The sequence below is a fragment of the Neolamprologus brichardi genome, chromosome 1 (assembly GCF_056152115.1).
Source record: "Neolamprologus brichardi isolate AB-2024 chromosome 1, ASM5615211v1, whole genome shotgun sequence".
NCBI lineage: Eukaryota > Metazoa > Chordata > Actinopteri > Cichliformes > Cichlidae > Neolamprologus > Neolamprologus brichardi.
The window spans coordinates 35,829,377-35,854,565 of record NC_142104.1 but is presented as its reverse complement, the minus strand read 5'-3'; the positions used below and the strand labels follow the sequence as shown (position 1 = coordinate 35,854,565).

Below are 25,189 nucleotides of genomic sequence, written 5' to 3'. Positions count from 1 at the left end.
TTGTGTTACTGCATTTTTGTTTGGATATGGAACACGTGAAGCAGCCAGTGTCTGCTGTCAGGTATAAACACTGGAATAAACACTTTGTTCAACAGTAAATGTATTTTCTGCTGTTGTTACATTAACGTGCTGCATTGCAGGATTTGTGGTGGAGTTTATGAAACACAAAGATTACCTGAAAAAGTTTTTCAACAGTAACCTGAAAACGGTCGAGCTCTTTGTTATTCATATAACATATTGAAACGTAGCGATACTCGTCAGAGTGAAAACATAGTTTTCTGGAAAAGTGATTTTCTAGTGATGATTCATTATGCAAGATGAGTATCATATCTTTCTGGGATCATCTGTTTAGACAGCTCGCAGTAACATACGGCAGTTATGATTTTGTCTTTCAGGAAGAGACAGAAAGTTCCTGCTGCGGCGACTGCATAATTGAAAACACAAATGACTGCTCGGCTGGTTGGATTTAATGCGACCTGAGGATTAGATAGTGAGGCTGTTGGACATTAACCAGAGAATGAATACACTCTCAAACTGACCTCCGCCTCTCATTCCTCACGGGATGTTTTTTTTCCTCCGCGAAAAATGTAAAAGGTCACCACATTTTTTCCTTAATGCTGTATAACCTAAGAGATGGGCTTTTCCTTGTCCAGCTGATAAAGTAGGCTCTGAATCCTTAAAGCCCTTTGAAGAGTTGTACAGTCGTGTAGCTGTGCAGCTGTGCTGGAAGACCTGTCTGAGTTTACCTGCAGTCAGTCTGCAGCGGGCGCTGAAAATTGGCTTCATCGCTGACAAGCAACAGATCTGAAGATGAAAATGACACCAGACTGAATTATTTAAGCACGTCATGAGTAGTGCATGTAGTGCTCACGGTCTCATCATGCTAGAAGGTATTTTAATCATACTGCAGCACAAAGCATTTAGCAGTAGAACATGTATTTAATAAAGACAATAAAAAGCACCCAAGAGTGGGAACCAGGCGTTACTGCAGACACAATCCCTGCTTTATTTTTATAATTTTTATTATCTCAAAGTGCATCACAGAGAGTCACAGCAGAGAGCATTTGCCCACTAACTTGGAGAAATTTCTCAACAGACGTATTTATTACATTCATTGAGGTCATAAATACATGTAGATAAATAAAAAGAAAAGAAATGAAAGACGAAAAGAGGCGGGTTACAGGTCAATGGTAACTTTATTGTCCCCAACACAACACACAACAAATATACAGAGATTAATTCTTGGAATTATGTTGTAAGGAAAGAATGCGTTTGAGGTCCACACACCAGTCTTTCTTATTCTTCAGGGTGAGTGCAGCTTCAAAAAGCAGCTAGCATGGCTATAAGCTCCTAATGATGACGCTAAAAATGATTCATAGCAAGTAAAGTCAACCATGTTACAACGCTAATATTCATTTGCACTAAATAAATAGTTCATCCAAGTCTGAAAGAGCTATGGAGGCATTTAGTCGTAAACCAAACTACTGGATGGAGTCATTAAAGGTCTGGCTGCCACACGGGGACGTGCATTTCTGTAGAAATAAACTGAACGGAAATCCAAAAGCTGTCCAGATTGATTGGTTGGACAGCAGCTATATACCAACTGCAGGTTTGTTCTTGTGTATTTTGTTCATATTTAGTGCACTGCAGAAAAAAATGACCTGAAATACTGTCGCACAATCACTGGTTAATCACATGACTCTTAGACTGCAGTCGCACATTTTGGTATTTGAAAATAAATGACATATAAAAAAACATGATTACAAAATAATGAATCTAAGCAGAAGAAACTTTTTTCCAAATCATTATTAAACTAATATTTAGAGAAGGTAATATAAATATATGTACTTGCAGTGACGTATATGATGTAACTTAACTCCTCCCAATGGCCCAACAGGCTCAGCAGACAGAAAACATTAAAACAACAAAGAAGTCTCACTTTGGCATAAACTGCATGTTTGTGTCTGTCTCATGGATTTTTAATAAAACGTGTTTATTACTCATTCACTGAAGTTACTCACACTGAGTACTGTAGCCAGATACTTACATACATACATAATAATATTATTCAAGTAAATGTAACTGAGTAAATGTAATAAGCAGTGATGGGAATAACGGCGCTACAAGTAACGGCGTTACTAACGGCGTTACTTTTTTCAGTAACGAGTAATCTAACTAATTACTATTTCTATCGTTACAACTCCGTTACAGTTACTAACAAGAAAATACGATGTGGTCGCGTTAGTATTTTTCAACAAACAGACGGTTGAAGCTGTGTTCAGCTTAACGCTTCTTATATCAGCTGCACGGAAGTAGCTGTAAGTAATCTGGACGCTGCGGCTTTAAGCAGCTGCGCGCTCCCGCGGACAGTGATCACTTTCTAGCACAACACCTGGAGCTCAGGGGCAAAACAATCGCATGAGTGCTGCTGTTTGACTGAGGAAGAGTAAAGTAGTCGTGGTAAGCCAGTCACATGACCACTTAAAGACAAAGCAACAAGGTGCCAGTTTTTAAATTGAAACCAGAGTCATGATAAACAATATATACGCCGCGTTTTTACTGTCTAAGGACAGCACTAGCAAGCACTCTCTGCTTATGACCAGTGGCGGTCCTAGCCTGTTTGGGCGAACACTCCCCCCCCCCCCCCCCCCCCCCCCCCCCCACACACACACACACACACACACACACACACACAAACAAAACATATTAAGGATTGTACATTAACATAAAACTGTTGTTGGAACCATACTGAATTTCATCAGAGAAACACACACATATGAAGAGAGAGAGAGTATGCATTGTATGTAAACGGCTACCAAACAGCCATCATAATCCGTCATACAATGAGAACAGGACAAATCAACAATTAACAATGACTAATTAATATTAAAATCTGTAACATATTGTATTGCTTGGAGTTTAGTCTGTTACTGTTACTATTTTTACCGCTTCCTCTTGGAGCAACTGTAACCCACATCATTTCCTCAGGGATTAATAAAGTATTCTGATTCTGATTGGTTCAGGATGACCTGCCATTATCCAATCACACATCTGCTTACCTGTATCTGTTGCTCGTTTCTCCTCCTCTTCTTTTCTCTTTTTTCTAAACTGAGGACCTGATGGCTTTGAACTTTTCTTGTCCATCTTCCATTGCTTTTAATTTTGCACTCCAGTATGAACACAAATCCACCAACTCGAGGATCACCAGAACATGATCTAACACACCTACACCTTAGTTCACAGATTCACTTTGTCTAAGGTTTATTTCTGGGATTTCACACAACCCAGGATTCAAATCATGAATCCATGATGGGCTTGGATTTATAACATTATGAATGAAATGTGCTCTATTTGGAAGCAGCCGGCCCCTCCCCTTTCGACGGGTTGTGTGTGAGACTTTAAATCATCAAACTGTAAATTATAAATTGTTATTGATCCCTTTACCCCGAGTCCTAAAGTGTATATTTATTTTCTTACTCTTCTTATATATATTGTTCTTTTTTACTTGCACTGCTGTAACTGGAGCCTCGTCGTCTCGTCTCTCTATATACTGGACTGTATGTAGCGGAGATGACAATAAATTTGCTTTGACTTCAGGAGCGAGCAGGCGCACCGAGGGCTCTCACGCTCACTTTTCGTGTATAAAACATCGGTGCAAATTATAAGTCTGTATCATGATGTCTGGTGTTTTCGTGTTTGTTGGGGTTTTTTTTTTTATTGTTTTATTTTGCGAGTTGGTTATTAGATGCTGCTCCAGCCGATAGAAAGCCAATCGGTGCCTATGACATTCCCAATATGGCTGACGTCGGGGCAGCATGAGTACAAGTAATTTATTATTATTTATTTTTGCCGATGCCCGTGAATCCGCCCCCCACCACGATGCCGCCCCGGGCAACCACCCGTGTCGCCCGTATCTAAAACCGCTACTGCTTATAACCCCCAAAACAAACAAAAAACAGCCCGTTCGTGTTGGTGGAAAAATGCACCATGTCAACCAATCAAAAAATGATATGGCAACATGACATGTGGTTGTTTAGGAAGAGGAGGAAGTTTTAGGGGTGACGGCAAGAGAGAGAGAGAGAGAGAAAGCGAGTTTTGAGATGTGTGAGATTTGTGACGTTTAGGTGTTTGGTGTAGTTAATGTGTTGTCTTGTGTAGTTAGTGTGTAGTGTTGTGGATAGTTTTGTGTTGTGTGTCAGAACAATGAGGCGACTGCTGTCTCCAGGTAGAAACAGGAGTGACACACCTGCTGCTGTCAGACCTGCAGGTATCAGGCTGTGATGTTTCCTTTATAGTGGACAGAAATTATTTTTTTGGAGTGGCACAAATAATTTGTGGCATCTTATTGAAGAACAGCTGATTGTTCTGTAAACAGTTTGAAATGTTTTTTTTTTTATAAAACGGTCAAAGGTAAATGGCTGGAAATAACTTTGTTGTTTGCAAAACTTGTCCATATGATTTTCAAGTTGACCATTTATATTTGCATTTAAAGTTATGAAATATGATCAATAAACATGTTGGTGGTTGTTACAGTAAAAAATAACTTTTTCTACTCGGATTTTATGTTTTTTGCCTGATTTTAGATCAATTGTGTTAATACAGTTTGTCAAAATGAAAACATAACTGTAAATTCAGACACGTGAGGTTGTGCTGAAAAGGATGATACCAAACAAGCCAAAGTAAATAGTTTGTAAAGGTAAAATGTGGAGGAAACATCAAAAGTAGTTAAAAATGGCCAATTATGACCTGGACCCCAGAGGGTTAAACACTTTTTTTTAAAGTAATGCAATAGTTACTTTTCAAGTAATTCATTACTTTTAGTATCTTGTAACTCAGTTACTTTTTTGAAGAAGTAATTAGTAACTATAATTAATTACTTTTCAAAATGAAACTTGCCCAACTCTGGTAATTAGTTACTACCCACCTCTGACAGTTGCACACACCAACACAAGTCCCTGTCTTAATGAAGGCAACGTCCAAACTTTCTTTTAGTTGATCCGTATGAAGAGACGACACACAGCTAAAATGAAAAACAGCCCACAGAGAATTCAAGGTGATCGCCACTGTTATTACTTCAGACACATGAACCAGTACGAAGGGAGGCTTTAAGCTGAACTACTCATTACCACTTTTGTTACCGGTTGAAGTTCAGGCTCTGGCTGCTGAGCCGGGGTCTGCATACACTCAACTCTGGGTTCTCGGCTAGCTTAGTGTTAGCATGCTATCTGTGCAGGTGCTAGCAAAGAGCAGAACTTCTGTTAGCAGCATAATGTGATTTTTGCCCTGGATGCAGTTTGAACTCTTGTTCTAATATATCCATATATCTGTTGGAGGTGTTGTAGTCGCCAAATAACATAATGTTGGCATTCCTCAGTAAAAATTGGCGTTACTCAACTTCTAGTTGTCGTTGGCTAATATGCTAACCCAACTAAATGTAAAGTTTAAGGAAAGCCAATCGTGTTTAGATCTAGTTGGAAAGGATATTTTCTGAATCATTGATTGAATCAAGTTGGATGAATGTAAATATATGCACAGGTTTTTCAGGCATATAACTTTATTACCGACCACAGTCATATAGTACTGTTTTTAACATGTTTAAAAATGTGGTCAAAGAGACATTTGGACCAGCACAGAGGTGATTTCAAGTATTCTGACAGGTCTGTTTTCTGGTATTCTGCTGTCATTTGTCATGCATAAAATAAAATAGTTCTCATTTTTTATGTTTGAATGGTCACTTCAAAAGAACTGCCAGTATAAATACAGTTAAGGGTGCACTTTATACCGGCTATGTCATCATTCAGATTACATCATCGGTTCAGTTGTGATTGAGTTGGAACGACAGAGCAAAAGACAGACTTTGGAACCTTTTAGCTTCTACTCCCTCTAACCAGGAGAGTCTGCTTGTGACTTCAAATTAGACGTTTTTGTTGTTGTTATTGTATTTGTTTGTTTTCTTAAGATCATTTGTAGACTTTATTAAGAACTGGTGAAAATCAGGAATCAATAACAACTGACAGTTTTCATTAAACTGACCTAAATCACAAATAAAGCCTTTAAAATGGGAATGGGAATAGAACCAATAAAGATCATTTGGCTCCATAAATATGCAGAATTGATGTGAGAAGAAAATCTGTGATGGTGAGGGAAGAAAAAAACATTCATAATAAAATGTGAGTGTCATGTGTATTTAAGCTATGGACAGTTTTAATTCCTCCAGTTTTGTCATATATATATATATTGCAGTGCAGAGATGAGAGGGGAGTCTGGACAGATGCAGATGAACCATAAGGATCCCATATTTCCCAAACACTCCGAGATGAAACTAGCTCAGTCCTAGCTGAGTCTAGAAGACTTGTTATGATGAGTGTCATTGTCCAGGTGTAATCCTCCTTCTTCAAAGCACCCACTGCAGCTCTTGCCTCACTCTGCCTCTTTGTACACAGCCCGTCAAGTGAGTAGGAGCAGTTTGATAAGAGGAACCCGGCGCCCACAACAGGCCTTAGTCTACTAGGCTGCAGCGCTTCATCATCCTCATCCCACCCCCCCTTACCCTCAACACTTCTTTTGATCTCGCTGTAGTACTGCAGATTCCCAGAGAAGGAATGGATCATTGGAGGGCCTAAACATGTGGGATTGTTAAGAGAAACAGCTGGCTGGACATAGAAACACACACACCCTGACACTGATATCATACACACACTCACTGACTTCCATTTCTCATGCCCCCCCTTAAGTTCACTCACTTAGTCACGCTGCTGAATGTATATGTATCCCTTCATGTTGTCTTTGAGAAGCAGTTATCCTGGGTCGATTTAATTCAGCGTTTTAATACATTAGACTTAAAATAGGGGCGGGACAAAATATTGATACTGCAGTAAGTACGGTATAATGAATCACCTCATCTTGTACAGCAGCAGCAAACACACATATTTTGGTCGCACTTTATAATAAGTCAATAACCTATATCACAATATGTACTGTCCACGCTTTAATCAAAATAGGATTTAATTATCTAAAGTAGTTCCCTAATGGTACTTTAGGATGTTGCTACAGTAAAACAAGGGAGTAAACAATTTTAAAGGAAAGGACAAATAACTTGTACTATTTAGGAGGTAAAGATATTTTATAATACAGACTGCTCCCTTAATAATAATCCCCTAAAATACTCTGAAGTGACTTGTTAAAAAAATATTATCTACTTTCTTTCCACCAAAACAGGCATTTATTAATTAAAAATATTTACAGTGTCATTTGTGTCTCCTTTCCATGAAAACAGCCGTTGGGTAACCACCTATTTATATTTAATATTTATATTAGTGTGATTAGCATCAGTGTTGCTGTTGGGTTCCCACCCTAGCTGGTAAATTGAATTTGGGATCTTTCACTCGTTGTTTTCACATATATACAAACGTCCCAGTTCATTTAAGTCTTTTTACTGCTATATGCTTTTAACCACATACTGCTGTTAATTTATTCTGTAATTATTCACATTTTAATTCTTATTAAAAATGTATTTTTTTTAAATTTCTCAACTACAATCCCATATGTCCTTTAAGTGAAGTGGGTTACCCCCAGGTAATATATACATGTATGTATGTATATATATATATATATATATATATATATATATATATATATATATATATATATATATATATATATATATATACAACCCTAAAGCTCAACCCTGAACAATCTGAACAATGAGGAAACTCATTAAAGAGGTGAACATATATATTCCTTGCCAAACAATGGTTTTATATTCATTGTTCTCTCTTTTCCTTCCAGTTAATCTGGTTCTCCCACTAGATGTCATGTCAGCTCCCAGGGGAAAGTTACCGGTAGCTTGCTTCTTATGTGGGGGGTTATTATTTGGTTATTCAGTTGAGCCTAATTTTCCTGGATAATTTAGTACCTGCTCACAGGACACAACTGCATAGTGAAAGCGATGCTTGTAGGGAACCAATGTAAACACAGAGTGTGATGTCACTCAGCTATTCATTACATTTACTTGCTCAAGATTGGCTAAAGATCCCCCAGCAGAGTGAGCCGTGAGATAGTTATGGTCATATTATACAAATCCGAGGGCCACATGTGTTGACACAGGCCTCCAACTGCTCCGACTGTGTGCTGCGAGCGGAGTCAGAGATGAGCAGAGGTCTGTTTTGAATGTTCTCCTAAGATTAACCCGTCTTTCAGTGAAGATGATAGCAGGACTGATCCCTCCTACTGATTGGATTTGAAGCCTGGGAAAGAGATTTAAATTACCTGCTCTCAATCCCCCGCCGCCCCCTTCGTCTTACGTGATGGAGTATTTACAGTAACACGATCAGCACTATGAACGTTTGAAGATGGGCATTTGCACCATTTGGAGCAGCCAGTACGCAGACAGGGGTTTTGATGCCTTGCAGTCCTCCCAGAACAACACGTGAGCTTGTCCATTACAGTGTTTGACTATGTCACCATGGGCAACACCAGCAGATAAACTCCAGGCCTTTTTGACCATTGCCTCTTACCAGTGACAAGCCAGCTGTCTAATCTTCTGTCCAATCCGGGGTGCCATTAAAAACCACTTAAGGCTTTATAAGAGACTACAGAGGCTTTTGCAAAATTTCCTTTGGCACAGATGGGATGAAAAAGTTTTTGGTTTCCCAGAAGAGGTCACAAAAGGTAGCTCCCCTCATGTGCTTTATAGCCTTGGCTGCTATATTAACATATTTGAGACATTTAAAAGATCAAGCATGTTCCCATGCTTTCAGTGACATCTCACAAATTGTTACCAGGCCAAGAAATGTGAGATTTTTCTTTGTCTTTCACAGACAGGACTATCTTAAGCAGAGGTTTGTTAAATAAATGCTGGGTTTGTAACGCGTTTGATGTCGTTTTCTGCTGACAGGAAGGTTTCATTAACGTAACATTCAGGTAGGGTTTATTTCAAATGTCCAAGATGGCAACTTTCTGTCTGTCTCTCGAATCCTGTGATCTCTGTGGGTCCTGCTGCCATGGAGCAAATCAGATCTTCAACTGCACCAGCATCAATACTGGTCTCTTCCTACAAGCTAATTTTTTTAATGGCCTACAAGATCCTTTCTTATGAAGAAAACCAGTGCAGAGCACTACCATTGAAATGTGTTGCCTTCTCTGGAGTGTGACATCATGTACAGATAACATAATCATCCAAACTTGTGTCATTTGAAAGAACTCCTAATCACTGACGTGATATATTTACCGCACTGTGCAGACGGTGCTTAAGCTCGTTAATTTTAAAGCTGAGGGTGGACATCTCTGTCCATATTGAGGCCAATTAAGAACTAATTTGTGTGGCAGAAGCTGAGATCAGCTTTTCTGGGAATATTTCATGTTGTTGCAGAAACAGAGTGTGTGTCCAACAGTTTTCCTTTGTGTTTTTCAACAGGAGGATGTTTCCTAGCTACAAGGTCAAAATGACTGGGATGAATCCCAAAACCAAATACATCCTACTTATTGACATCGTCCCAGCTGACGACCACCGCTACAAATTCTGTGACAACAAGTGGTGAGTTTCAAAGGACGCAAGAAGAGGTGTGTGTGTGTGTGTGTGTGTGTGTGTGTGTGTGTGTGTGGATTAATATCCCTACTTTGTTACTGTCATCATTATACTACCACACTTCCTTTTTAAAAATTACAAATAATGTGGAATACATTCTATTATCTGAGCATGGCTTTCTTCATTAAACAGAGTAATAATCTGTACATAAATAGTACCCCTGCAGAAGAAGCACTCCTCGGGAGTCTGTCCATTCACAAAAATGGTAAATGGACTGGTTCTTATATAGCGCTTTTCTACTCTTTCTGAGCACTCAAAGCGCTGTACGCAACTTGTACATTCACCCATTCGCACAAGCACATTTTTCTAAGTGCTTTCTAAGTAACATTCATACGCATTCATACTCCGATGGATGCATCGGAGAGCAATTTGGGGTTAGTATCGTGCCCAAGGATATTTGGCATGCAGACTGGGGAAGCCAGGGATCGAACCACCAACCTTCCGATCAGTAGATGACCTGCTCTACCACCTGAGCTACAGCCACCCCAAATGCATGACATCCACTACAATTCTTCTAATTCCTTATTTAACCCAGAATAGAAGAAACGTAAAGAGGAACTGCTGCTGGTTTGTTTCAAATATTCTAAAAGAGCCGAACCTTTAGAGTGACCTAAGCAGGTAACTGTTACTGTGGCTCCTCGCCAGCAGCACCTCCTTACTGCAGGGCAATTACAAAATACTTAAAAAGAAAAGAGAAAAACTACCCAAGTTTGACTGTTGCTCCAGCTGATTTTGTATCTTGATGACATTCTAGTCCTCCATCCGTTAGCACAACAAAATAGCCGCCCTGCCTTCATACTGAGGACAGACAAAATAGTTTTGCCAGGAAAAGCTTAAAAAAAGAATTCAAGCAGACCTTCAAGCACAGTTGTTTTACAGCCATTTGTTTCTGATCTTGTGGCACGGCATGCAGTTGGTGGGTTCTGGTGTTTCTCAGTAACACCTTGCAGCAGTATAATTAGGAATGAAGTTTTAGCAGGGATCACTGCTTTTCAGTATAAAGGACTTAATGCTGTGAGGCTGGAGAGCCTTGTATGTCCAATGTTAAACTTAAAGAACCTGGCTTAGTCGCTGAAAAACAGCCCTGGCTCTTGAAAGCAACTATGCACTCTGTTCCATTTGTAATCTGTTTTTAGGATGGTGGCTGGGAAGGCTGAGCCGGCGATGCCAGGCAGGCTCTATGTGCACCCTGATTCCCCGGCCACTGGAGCTCACTGGATGCGGCAGCTGGTGTCATTTCAGAAGCTGAAGCTAACAAACAACCACCTGGACCCTTTTGGGCATGTGAGTAGCTATGGAGGATGTTAGTTATTTAAATAAGCATTTAGTGATTTTAGAGGCTGCAGCGCTTTGTGATGCTTGCTGTCTAACACTGCGATGTGAATTAAACGTTAATCCCATGTTTGGAATGAGATGCTGTGTCCATCCATCTTTAGAAAACACTTGGTGACTAATATTCACAATAGGTCAAAAATGGATAAAAGAATAACATTGATGGATGGCTCAATACTTCCAATATAAGTTACAAAAAAATAAAAAACAGGCTTGCTAACATAGCAACCATAGAACCGAATATAAGCTAAGCTAAAAGCTAAGATACACTTATTTAAAGTTGAGAAACTCCTTCATTACAGCATTTATAAAATAGGTCAAATAAGTAGAAAGCCATATATCTTCATATCTTTAAAAATAATCAAGTAAATACATAAAAACATAATTAATACGAACATAAAATATTTAAGTTCAGTTCAGTAATCCAAAGTGTCGGTGCCAACAGGGTGAAACACACTACACGAGAGAAAGATTCATACTTTAAAATGACCACTGTGCTTAAATCACTGACTGTCAGTTACAATTTAGTCAACAGTGCTTTACTGTTAACTAAACATGAAGTTATAATGAAACATTATTATCTTTTATCTATGATAAAAGATAATAAACAATTGTTTCCAAACAAATTTATGAACATTATTGTAAAGTTGCAACTGATTATACTAAAAAATTATTAATGAGTACTATTTAATTCAATTCAGCTATATTTATATAGTGCTAAACCACAACAACAGCTGCCTCAAGAGGCTTTATAATTCAAAGTAAATCCCCAAAAGTTAAACAACCCCCGATGGGCAAGGACTTTGGTGAAAGTGGGAAGAAAAAACTCCCTTTTAACAGGAAGAAACCTCCGGCAGAACCAGGCTCAGGGAGGGGCGGGGCCGACAAAAGACACACTGTGGAAGTACTCGTGTATAAATATATGGTGAGTGAAAAGAGGTGCGAGAAGGACAAGCGCGCAGTGAAGCCTCCGGCAGCCTACATCTATTGCAGCATAACTAAGGGAGGATTCAGGGTCACCTGGTCCAGCCCTAACTATATGCTTTAGCAAAAAGGAAAGTTTGAAGCCTAATCTTGAAAGTAGAGATAGTGTCTGTCTCCCGAATCCAAGCTGGAAGCTGGTTCCACAGAAAAACTGAAGGCTCTACCTCTGATTATTCATTCTACCTCTATTTAATGTATCTGTAAACATTATTTGGATAGCTATTATAAACTATCTAGGTGCAACTATGGTGTGTCAGTTTAAGTGGTCTCAGAATCCCCTCTCTGTATTTTGCTGATGATGTGGCTCTGTTGCTAATATTCCTCCACGTCAAATCAACATCCTGTATGGCTCCTGGGTGTTTCAGGATTGTTGATATGGGAGGAAGTCCAGGGTTAGGCCCAGGGCACTCTGGAGAGATAATATCACTGAGCCAATGAGCACCTTGGTGCCCTGCCAGAAGAGCTGTTGGGGAGGTGTAGGGGAGAGGGAGGCCTGAGCATCATTGCTTAAATTACAACAATGGCAACCTGGACCTGGATAAGCGGCTGAAAGCTGGATTTTAACAAACGTGGGCTGATGTCAAGCCCAGATCTCGGTGAGATTTATGCACCAAAACTACCTGCTTATGTTTAGAAAATGTTTGTGTTTATGCTGAGGTTTCTTCCTGTTAAAAGGGAGTTCTTCCTTCCCACTGTCGCCAAAGTGCTTGCTCATAGGGGTTTTCTCTGTATGTATTATTGTAGGGTCTACCTTACAATATAAAGCACCTTGAGGTGACTTGTTGTGATTTGACGCTGTGTAAATAAAGCTGGATTGAACTGAATATCTGACTGATAGATATGTGAGCAGCAATATCATCGTGCTGTTTTTCACAGGCTGATTCATAATGGAAAGATGGAATGAAGAGATGAAGTGTGTAAGAGAGAGAACTGCAGAGGGAGGTGAAGAGTGTGACTGTGGCAGCACTCCCCAGGGGGATTCTGGGATAGCTTGTCTGAAGCCATCCCATCAATGGGCGGGCTCATTAGGTTCATAACCTCTCAGATCAGTGGCGGGGCCTGCTGTCAGATTGAGTTGAGTGCCTTGCTAGTGATAAGGGCGAGTAATGAGGACAGAGCAAGTTAGAGGCCAGGCAGGGCCCAGATGACGCGCAGACCAGGAGGTGTGCAGTAAAACAGTGCCTCTAGTAGAGCGACAGAACTCCTGATTATGCTCTTTTTATAATGTGAAAATAAGACCATAGCTCTCACTGTTCTTCATAGGCTGTTTAGTGTGGCATCAATAAGTTTAGTAGTAGTAAATTAATTGTGATAGAAAGTTTCTCACATTGGAAATTCATGAGATAATATAATAATGTAATTAGAGTCTATTTAGTGGTCAAAAACAGCATCTTTATGTTGTGTTTTATCCAGGGCTGCAACCAGAGTTTAGAAATAAGGTATCACACTGAAGATGTAGCACCTGTGCTCCAGTGACCTGTAGAAAAGGCTAAAGAAACCAGGTCCTAGAATGTTTTTAAAACAGGGATGGGCTTGGTTTTGTACATCTTCCACCTTTTGCAGGAACATGAGAACATGAAAGAAGCATTTAAGGTAAAACGGAAATATTCCTTAACTTAAAATAAAAACAGCACAAAGGAGAAAGTTGCTAACTCAGTGGCTCTGGCCCCACTTTGCTTTAACCAGTTATAATTCATCATGAGTCAGGTGTCAACACAGGTCACAGCTTCTCTTTTTGTTATTCATGCCTTGAAAAACTAAATACTTGGTGACATCACAGTCAGTTACAGACGTTAATTCAACTGCTATTTGCTTTTGGCAATGCAACCTGTTCTGCATCACCAAAAGAAACTATCTGCGCGTTAGCAAACAGACGCTAGCTACTCAGGATTAGCTGCTGTTTCCAAAATATGCTTTTAAGAAATGAATAAGTTGCTCTTCAGTGTATCCATCAGAGTATGAACGTGTGTAAATGTTGGATAGAAAACACTCATGAAGAAAAATATGTATATGTGTAGGAAAGTATTATAAATATTATCATTGTGTTATTTGTACAGACATTAATCTGTCACTTATGTACCTTTAAAACCTCAACAACAACAAAAACTGTGGTGCATCTATAACTAGCCTAAGTGCTTTTCAACAGTTCATTTAAATATATATAGATATTTAATAGTAAATGATATATTTAAGGGTTAACTCTGAGTTTTGTAGGAATCCAGAACTCACCAAACACCATCCGACCCGTTGTTGTAATAATGGAAAGAAACATTTTAAAATGATTTGACTGGCTGTAATATGGCCAATGAAATCATTTACTTTACTACAGAAAATAACTCGCTGCCTTTTCAGGACTCATCTCAATCAAAGTCAGTAATCCCCATTTTTAATCAGCTGAGATGAAAGCAATTTCTTTAACTCTTTACTGATCTAAGAGGGCTTCCCTGATCAGTGCTTTCAGTCACCCAAGAGTCTCCAGTATCACCCCAAACAGCAGCCAGACAGCAGAGCAGACAAAGGTCAACAGAGAGCCTCCAGTGAACCAGCCAATAGCTTTATCTCTGTCTCCACCCTGCCTCAGCAACAGAAGTAAGTGAGTGAGGGGCTGGTCACTGTTGAACCTGAGCCTAGCTCCCCACGCCCTCTTCAACCTTTGATTCTCTTTGGGAGTTCCCTGGAGGTGAAGACTCCTCAGGAGAGTGTCTGGCAAAAGAAGGAGGGAGTCGAGGTGCACGGCTTGACGATTATCAGCCCTGACAGAGCTGGACTAGCGCTGACCCTGCCCTACTGTTGCTAACGCTTCACTGGGCACAGCGCTGGGAGAAGAGTGATGCTATTGAGCTGACCTGCAGATACCTAACAATGTAAACACTACACACACTATACACATGCCACCTGCTATATACCGGCACATAGCAACACTCACCTGTGATGGAAATGAAACATCAAGATCTCACTCAACACGTTAATCATGTTACAACTAAAGGGTTCAGTTTAACATGAGATTCAGAGGGAAATGTTGGTACTTTAACGAGCATAGTGTGCGCATGGGGGACGCTGGCCTGCAGGGCAGTCAGCCAGAAAGGTTGTTAACATTTTAAAACTGCTACACACTGACATTACACAGTCGGAAATTCATTGTTTCATATTTACAGGAAGGCATAAGTGAGAGTTACATTGATTTGCACAAAAACATAATAAATTTCCAAACTGAAAAAAATGACCATTTTAAGAAAGAAATAAGGTCATTTTAATGCAAGTAACAAGGCGATATTTGCAACTGTGTAGCATAACCTCTGAACAAGAGTCCAAACAATCATCTGGGAAAAGAGGAGAGAGGAGTGATCCTCACTGCTTTGTCTCTGATTTCCTCTGTGACATTTTTCATTTTGGGTTGATCCAATTATTTTCATCTATTTCTGTTGTAATAGATGCAGTATGCAGTTTAGAATTGTCTTGCTGAAATATGCAAAGCCTCTTCTGAAAAGGACAGTGTCTGAATGGAACTATATCTTACGCTAAAAACAGAAATTGTTACAAAATTGTTCCACAATTTGACGTTTTTTGGAGATGGTGACGAACTGCTTCCCATTTTTATAGCCAGTCGTGTTACAGTTAAACTATTTATTTGCAAAATGTCCCTACAGCACACACACACACACACACACACACACACACACACACACACACACACACACACACACACACACAGTGTCAGTGGCACGGAGACCATCTGCAACAAAAACAGTAATTATGACCATATTTGGTGTCAGTGTTCATGCTGTGAGATAAGTTCTACCTGTTGTTAAAACTTGTTTTTTAATCGAGATTAACTTGATTAGAAAGGCGCTGTATACATTCCAGTTCATTTAACATAACACTAAGATTATTGGTAATCTTCCTGTGCAGTGATAAAGTATTTCCCCTGCTCGATTTCTTACGTTTTTGTATATTTGTCACATTTAAATGTTTCAAATCATCAAACGTTTTTTAATAGGGGGAGCTGAGCAAATACAAAATGCAGTTGTGATGATTTAATGTATAAAGGGAAAAGAGTTAGTCAAACCTTCCTGGCCCATTTTGAGAAACCTAATAACTGGTTGTGCCACCCTTGGCAGCGAGAACTGCAATCTTTCAGATGAATGTGTGGTTCTGCTTTGCAGAATTGTTTTGATTCAACTACACTTGTAGCATCTCAAGCATGAACAGTGTGTTTAAGATTATACCAAAGTATCTCAAATGGAATATTTTTGGGGATCATCAAGATGTTTTTTGGCAGACGTGAGATGAGCTTTGATGTTCTTTTTGGTCAGCAGTGGTTTTCTCCTTTGAACTCTACCATGGACACCATTTCTGTGCAGTCTCTTTCTCACTGTTGAATCATAAACTCTGACCATAACTTAGATGTGCCCATGGCAGGTCAGCCACTCATGGGAAGGTTCACCAGCACTTCCAGTTTTCTCCATGTGTGGAGAAATGACTCTCACTGTGATTTGCTGGAATCCCAAAGCCTTGGAAATGACTCTGTGACTGTGTTCAGGCTGACAGATGTCAGTGACCTTGTCTTCTCAGCTGTTCCCTTAGATTGAGGCACAAGCCTCCTTCACTTTGTCAGACTCGTCTATCTACTGGTTTAACAGGTCTGGCAGTAATCGAGCCTGATTGTGGCCGGTGAAACTAAACTTCACTGAACTTAAAAAATGTGGTTAATCATAAATGATATCTATTATCAATTTTATTATTTTCCATTGCTCAAAAACAAGTCACATAATAACTTTTTCTGAGCTCCAAAATCAGTTGACATGTGCTGCTGCTCTGGATTACCTCCGATTTTCAGCCTCTGACACTATGAAGCTAATATAAAAGGAAGAATTCAGAATCGAATCATCGACCATGAAGACCACAGCCTGCTCTGTATCACTTCAACATGCTGCATTACTGCAGATTTTCCCCACAGTACTGCAAACCCACCGTTTTAGCCTCCACTAAACTTTAACTAAACCCCGGGTACAGTGTTACATTTTCTTATTTTCAGCAACACAAATCAGTGTATTTGTTTTTCATTTTGTTTCACCAAAACATATTTAAGCAAAACATCTGATTTATAAACTCTAAAATTAATAAGGAAATTATATTTAAGACGTTAATCTCTTAGCTTCCTCCTGTCCTCTCTTTGGTATTTCTTTCTCCATCTCTTATTATGACAGTAACATTTTTTATCTTTCTGGGAAATATGGCAACCACACATTAGCTAACAGCCATATTTGTGACAAACTGCAGAGGAACACTTTGTATATTTGCTGATAATTATTTGAAATTACTGCCCTCTTTTATAAGTTTCTGCTTTTAAAATGAAATAACTTCTGCTTCTTTCTCTTATGAAGCGCTAGCAAGATGATGAAATACAGCAAACGCCACTTTATTTTACGCACACAGGGATAAGGACAAGTTGATGTGTTGAGGGTGGGCAGTGGAAGCTGTCATGCTGTCACTGGACATTATTAATTGTTCAAGAGTAATATGCATTAATTTGCATTTATCGCCTTTAATTGCTCATTAACTGAAGATTCTACATGGCCGATTTTAAACCCTGGTTATCACAGACTAAAAACCTTTTATGTTGATTCATTCTTTAAGTTCAGCCTGTAGCTTTCCAAACTCTGGGTGAAAAACAAATAACAGAAAAGCTGAGTTGATCCACATGGATTCATCCTTTAGCCCTCCAAAAGCACCGTGCACAGGGGTATTGCATCGTTTTGTCTTGTGAGTTGCAGAGTGGGATCTCCATGAATCCAGTTTGTTGTCCATACTTCACAAATGCTCAACTGGATCATCTAGGAAGTTTGAAAACTGGGTCACTGGCTTAGTTGTGTTGAACTGCTTTGAGACGTTTCTGTGGTATGATGTGGAGTCAGAGATTATCAGTGTTATTCACTCGTCTGTGGTTTTAATGCTGTACTGTAGCTGATTGATGTGTGTGTCCTCTAGTCACCATTCACATCAGGTATGCTCAGTAATTTTGAAAATAAATTATTGCCTTCCTTTTTCTTGCTAGATCATCTTGAACTCCATGCACAAGTACCAGCCCAGGCTACACATAGTCAAAGCTGATGAGAACAACGCCTTTGGATCAAAGAACACTGCTTACTGCACCCATGTCTTTCACGAGACAGCCTTCATCTCCGTAACCTCTTATCAAAACCACAAGGTATGTCTCCAATGTATGCTATCATAATTAGCATTTGGTTTAGAATAGTCTTAAGTGCTCAGAGGGTATTAAGTGTTTTATCTAAATGTGAGGAAAAGCACCATAACCCTGACCATATAAAGCAGAAATCAAACAAAAAACAACCATAACCATGCAACTTCATGCTTTTAGTTTCTATCTCAGTGGGACTTCCTGGTTAAATAAAGGTAATACTAATAATAAATAATTAAAGCTGTTTTCATGCTTCCTCCTATTTTTAGATCACTCCCCAAACCTTGTTCAGGCATCTTCCAGTTTCTCTGTGGAGATAAAATTGGTTAACACACCAAACGACTTCTGTGACAAATTCAATTCAATTCAATTCAATTTTATTTATATAGCGCCAAATCACAACAAAAGTCGCCTCAAGGCGCTTCATAGATACAGAGAAAAACCCAACAATCATATGACCCCCTATGAGCAAGCACTTTGGCAACAGTGGGAAGGAAAAACTCCCTTTTAACAGGAAGAAACCTCCAGCAGAACCAGGCTCAGGGAGGGGCGGGGCCATCTGCTGTGATTGGTTGGGGTGAGAGAAGGAAGACAGGATAAAGACATGCTGTGGAAGAGAGACAGAGATTAATAACAGATATGATTCAATGCAGAGAGGTCTGTTAATACATAGTGAGAGAGAAAGGTGAGAAACAAACAAACTGAGCTGACTTTCATGTCGAAGGTCGTCACTGCTGTTCTCTTTCTAAAACCCTAAGAGCAAACATCAAGAGTCTCAATCCAGTACATCAGCAGGACCACCAGCCTTAACTGTAGCACATGTTCACTGTACATTGGTGCAAGTGGTCAGAACAGGATTCCCGGAAGTGATTTACAAGAGGAAGGAAGTATGGAAGTACTGCAGAAGCACTAGGAATAACCTTGACATGAACAGTGACTGAATTTTCCATTTATTAGCTGTATTTAGATAACACCAAATCACCACAGACATTTATGTTGGAAGGCAAAGAACAACAATACTACAGAGATAACCCCGACAATAATCAACCTCCTTTAAGCGAGCACTTTGGTCATTTTTGGTCATTTTTAGTTCAGACATGTAAACAATATACAGGTACATTTAGAAAGGAAATAAGAGAGAAATAAAATACCATACAAAAAAATCAATATATTTCAATAAAGCTGCCGCTCTGATTAATTTACATGCTGAAAGGGAGAAGAAGTACACACTTATTTAATCCCACCCCTTTGCCATAAATTATCAGTTAATATTTAGTCAGCTTCCTTACTGATATAATTTGTAATAAAAATAGTGAACAGATTTCTGGTATACTATAATATCACATCATGATTTATTTTTTAAATAGAGACATTCACTTAATTTCAATATTTTCCTTTTCTTTATAGTTTGAGAAAATCATATTTTTAAAACTCTTTTGGTGACAGTGAGAAGAACAGGACGAAGGAAGGAGTCGTCTGTAAAATCAGACTGGGGGAGGGGAGGGGGGGGGGGTGTAATACACTGTGGAAGAGAGCCAGAGATGAATAATAGCTAATCATTTAATCCAAAGTGAATGAAAAAGACTCAGTCCATCGTTGGGAACTCCCAACATTCTAGACCTATCCGTGGGGACACGCCCACCTGGAGGGCAAAACAGCACTGCCATCCAGCTTTCCCCTGAACTTCTTTGAGTTTAATTTAGCCAAAATGCCAGATAGTTGCTGTGCTAAGCAATGTTTGTGTACAGCTACAGTACCAGAGGGGTGTAGAGTATGGCACCAAGGTGTGGACACACCTACCTGCCTCCTATTCTACTTTCTAAATGCACCAGCAACCACGAGTAAATCAGCAGTCTGAGAGTGCTCTAACTGTTATAGTTATAAGATACTATGAGGTTTTTAAGATGAGACCTGATCATTCAAGACCTTATACGTGATGAGAAGAATTTAGCCAATGAAGAGAAGCCAATATGGGAGAAATATGCTATCTCTGTCTAGTCCCTGTCACCAGGGCTGGACTGGGACAAAAAATCAGCCCGGGCATTTTGACTAGTGACCGGCCCCCCAGGTATTATAGGAAAAGCCATAAAGCCTTTATAATAAACTTAAACCTTTATAATTACATATACCTCACTAATAGGGTCGCCAACTCCCAGCAAAAAAAGAAAAGAAAGAAAAATAGGGAACCACTCCCCCACCCTCTGCCTCAAGATGCTTAATTGACAAAACCGATTTTAATTTAATGCACGTATAAAACAAATGCACAGAAATCTATTATTTTTCTCCAGTAATTAAATAGATTCAACATCTTTCTTCAGCAACATTGCAGACTGCACAGATGGTACCTTCCCAAAGGGAAGAATACTATAACTTACTAGGGTATATACTAGACCTAATATTTACTGAATACAATAATGGATTTCTATACATTTTACTTCAGATGAAAACTTTGGTTGTAAGATTCAGATAAGTATTTATTAAAAACCAGACATTTTTAAATGAGAATAAGAAAGAAAAGTATGTCTTTGTGCCCCCCTCTCCATGTTAATGCCCTACCTGGCCCCCTGGCAACACTTGACTTGCTAGACCCGCCCCTGCACAGTTACCAGCTGTCAGCTACATAAAAAAGGATCCTGGTGTTATTTGTCTCTCAGAAACAGTTCATAACTTCAACTCATCCATGTCACCTAAAAGGTAAACCTGTTTCTCCATCACCTGTTCAGCTCTGATGATTCAGTAAGGACATCTCCTGGTTTCATCCTCATGTTTCCCTCTCACCACATATCCAAACCCACATCATGACCAGCAGCTTTACAGCTGTGGCTCCAGCAAACATCAGCTGATACTAGAAATTAATATTAAATAAATTCTTACAACAGCTGATCGAGCTTAAACGTGCTGCTGTTGTTTAGCGCGACATCCGCTGGTTTCTTCTTTCTGGCGCAGAGAAAAAAGCCGATCAACTTTCTAGCTGAAGTAGTACGGGACAAATCGCGTTCCTTTTCACCTCAACTTTAAAGTTTGACCTCGTCGGCTGTAATTGTCCAGCCCAGAGTCAATCATGACCAACTGGCCAATCCACCACCGTTCATTTATTCTGTTAAAAAAAGAAAAGAAATAAAACCCCATCGGCCCATAAAAATGAAAAATCACGAGCGGCCCACCGGGCAAATGCCCAGTATGCCCAATGGCCAGTCCAGCCCTGCCTGTCACTACTCTTGCTTCAGCATTTTGCTTTTCAGGGAGTTTTTAAGACAAATTGATTAGAATTATTAATCATTTTATCAATTAATTAATTCTAATTAAAGTATGAAGACATAATGTGAAGTCTTATTGCTTTTAAAGGGTAGAGTCAGACCGTTTTGGTCAGAGCTCACAGTTATAGACTGATAAAATGGAAATGTAACTATAAAAGCTCTTGCCCAGTATCAGCAGGGACTTTTTCAGAATAACAGCTTTATTAAGGTCTCATTTTCCTAGATCACTCAGCTGAAAATAGAAAACAATCCATTTGCTAAAGGATTCCGAGGCAGTGAAGAAGGAGATCTGCGTGTCTCAAGACTTCAAGGGTATGTTTACAGAAAAAGGAACCAGGAAAGTAAAGCTGATCTCATAAATCCATTTAGGACACTATAACTGTCAGCGAGGGTATGTATACACGGCAAACTAAATATACTTCTACTCTATCACTTCTACTCACCTACAGGAAAGAGTATCCCGTGATTTCAAAGAGCATGGTTCGCCAAAGGCTCATTTCAACGCACAGTCACCTAGCGGGGAAACTTGGAGCAGGAGTTCTTGCGGGGCATCCTCAAGTACTGTCCTCTTACCAGTATGATACTGGGGTTCCTTTGTCTAACCCGGACTCCCAAGATCCCATTTCTACTCACTTCCCACAAAGCAGAGATCCCAATCTTCTTTATCACTGCTTCAAACACAGAGGTATGTTCTGCTGATGAGTGTGCACCATCACATTGGCTGCAATTGCCATTAACTGCAGTTTTCTTTGTAACAACATTGCAGATAACGGGCGACACTTGGAGCTCGGATGTAAACGGTCATACCTGGAGACATCAACCGCAGTCTCAGATGAGCATTACTTCCGGTCGCCTCCTTCTTACGAATCACCCTTACTCTCTCATCCATATCGCACTGAGGCAATCGCTTCTAGAGAGGCGTGTATGTATGGCGGTATGGAAACAGAGTCTGGATCCGGGGCGGCAGACGCAGATGACCTAACCAACTCTCCTTCAATTAATTGTAATATGTGGGCTACAGTGCAGCCGTACCCTCGCTACGGCATGGAAGGCGTACCCTACCAGCCTTTTACTGCTCACTTCACCAACTCAGCCACGGTCGCGCCCGTGGTGCCACACCCGGCATCATCGGTGGTGTCACGACCACAAGCTGACTTGGGCGTCTACAACTCGGCCGCAGTCCAGCGAGGTCTGCCTGTGATACCGCCTTCAACCTCTTCTTCATCAAGCTCTCCATCTTTCCCGGGATCCAGAGATAGTTCAGGTCATCCACCTCTGTACCACAGGAAACCAGGATCGCCACTCCTACCTCACCGAGATTTCTCCAGCTATTCAGCACAGGGTACAATATCCATCCGGGAGCCGGCTTATCAGTACCAAGTTGGGCTGAGTAGCACAGGGAGTAACTGGACCGACAGCTAATGTCGGTCACTGGAGACATCAGTTTTCTCATATGAAGGTTTCCAGAATCCCACTGTGGGGTGTCAGTGCCAAGAAATGCTAATGAACTACAGTCATGTTGCAGGCAAACTGAAAACCTTTACACCCACGTGTTCATACTGAATCAATATTCCGTCCAATGCTGTAGGTGGCAAACAGCGACAGACCTGCTCTTTACTTAGTCAGATGTGCTATAAGCCAGTGATCAGGTGGAGTGGGGCGGTTCGGTCACACTCAAATGCACATCATTGGTTTGAATGACGCTTGAGGTATGTCAGAGGCATCGCTACGGGTACAAAAAGTGTTACGGTTGTCAGTGTCTGGTCCTATCAAGGTAGCATTAGCAGAAAATCACAAAGAAAATTAAATAAACAGAAGTTAAAAGCAACCAACAGACACAAGTGCTTTTCAGTCCCAAAATAAAGAATGGTCGCTGGTAATTCCTTTTTTAAAATTAATGTCAATAAAATGCATAAAAAGACCCCAAAAACAATCTGGTCATGTCCCAAATCTGTCTTTTTAATGACTTCTGTGGCATGTCTTTGTGTATACCACGAGCCAATCAAATGCTAGATAGACAGAAGTACATATTGTAGCACAACTTCAAGTGTGTGACCTCGATCAGAGTCAAAGCTGTGCTGTCATCTCGAGTCCACCTCTGGCTTTTTGCTTCATCGTGGAGATTTCAGTGTGAACTTGAACTACACCAACATACACTTTGTTCTCATTTTGACAAACAGTCCATTCCATGTTGGGTGACGATGAGTCGATCGGTATTTTTTATAGCAGCAGATTGGTGTACATGGGATTGGCTCACCAAAAGAAATGACAATGGGCAATTTTATTCTTTAGTTTTGAGTTTTAATTATGCACATGTGCCAAAAATAGAGTTGTTACACTTTTATCTGCAGAGTAAGAATGCATTAAACCCAGTGTAAAATAAGACTGATCAAAATATAAGGAAGATAAATCCAAGTTCACATCATAAACATATGTGCACTGGCATTAGAAAGCTAAGACAGTCTTTCCCCATGTTGTTGTACATACATAAATGAAGTGAAAGGTACCACAATCCACCATGATGGCAATTGCTAATATGTAAGTTTCTACAGCTTGTTTGTCGTGTGATACTGGCACTTAAGAAAAAATGTTGCAAGTATAAGATCCAGCCACAGCGCTGTGGTGGGTCATCAACGTTTGGCTCCAAAGTGAAGACTCGAAATCACACTGAACAGCAAAGAGTGCTCAGGAGGAACCAGATGGGAGCTTAAAGAGCTGTTGTTAAGCCAGCACGAGTACTAGAAAAGACAGCGTCTCGCCAGTCCGACTCCCAGATTACTTACTAGGAAAAAAATCCCCGCACAACATAAAACAGCCTGAGCGGACAAGGAAGAGGACGTCCTCAGTAGAACTGCATTCAGTAAAAATCGGAACTTGTATTGCCAACGAAAGCTTATTTGTACGAAATGATGTAGGTTATACATTTGTACATTGTCCTTTTATTTCATGTACATTCAATATAACATTTTTGAATATTTGGACATTTTTGCACATGTGATAAATAAACATTTTCATGAATCTAACTGTCTGACATAATTAATTAAAGACACTAAATGACATAAATTTCAGTTTCAAATTTTAGCAATTACAATTTCTTTATTATTATGAGGAAAAATGTTCAGAATTTATATTTAAAGCTATTAAAAGCTGATGATAAATAATGCCAAGTCCCATAAATAGCATTCCAGATGATTTTGCTGCCTAACGACAGTTTATATATTTGACATTTGAAAAATGTTGGCGTTGGGCATAATTCATTGTGTTGGTTGTGGTTTGACTGATGCATAGTGTCCAAGTTTTACTGCTATTGGCCTTTTTCACTCCTCACATGCAAACATGCAGAGCTCAAAGAAAAATAGGAAACATTTGAAAACCTTTAAATACTCATTCTGCTCAACATCATTGAGATTTTTAAAGAGACATTAAATCAAAGTAGTTTGATAATCTTGGTTGCAATTTAGAGATTTTGATGTTGCAAAAAACCCTTTCACAATATGCACTATACTCTATGGCTGCTAAGTGAAACCCTCCTCTGTACACAAGCTTGTTGCTAAAAGGCTTTTGAGCAGCTTCAGCTTGATTTAATTTTAAGAACCTCAAAAGTGTTTTTATACCTTTTGGGCAAGAAAATTCTCACTGGTTTGACACTGAACCCCACTGATTTATAAAACATAAAGACCACTACTTGACACTTGCAGCATTGTCTAACCGAAACCAAAATATGTACTTATAGTACAAGTGTCCACTTGGGTAACAATCAGTAAATGTCAAAGTGTCCTGCAATCAAAAGTCAATCTGTTGAAAGGAATGTAGAGACAGCAGGCTGCGTGT

The 25,189-nt window shown here is 39.7% G+C and overlaps 1 protein-coding gene across 3 annotated transcripts in view; it reads left to right on the top strand.

The window, feature by feature from the left end:
• tbx4 (T-box transcription factor 4) overlaps positions 1 to 24,376 on the top strand; it is a 30,919-nt gene extending 6,543 nt beyond the window's left edge. For all 3 annotated transcript variants that reach the window (XM_006799306.3, XM_035911373.2, XM_087845048.1), the window contains 6 exons: positions 9,416 to 9,535; positions 10,723 to 10,870; positions 17,958 to 18,110; positions 21,582 to 21,670; positions 21,808 to 22,043; positions 22,125 to 24,376. In XM_006799306.3, the coding sequence (XP_006799369.3) occupies positions 9,416 to 9,535; positions 10,723 to 10,870; positions 17,958 to 18,110; positions 21,582 to 21,670; positions 21,808 to 22,043; positions 22,125 to 22,780 (1,402 nt within the window). In that variant the 3' untranslated portion in view covers positions 22,781 to 24,376. The remainder of the gene's footprint in view (positions 1 to 9,415; positions 9,536 to 10,722; positions 10,871 to 17,957; positions 18,111 to 21,581; positions 21,671 to 21,807; positions 22,044 to 22,124) is intronic.
• The last annotated feature ends 813 nt before the right edge of the window (positions 24,377 to 25,189 follow it).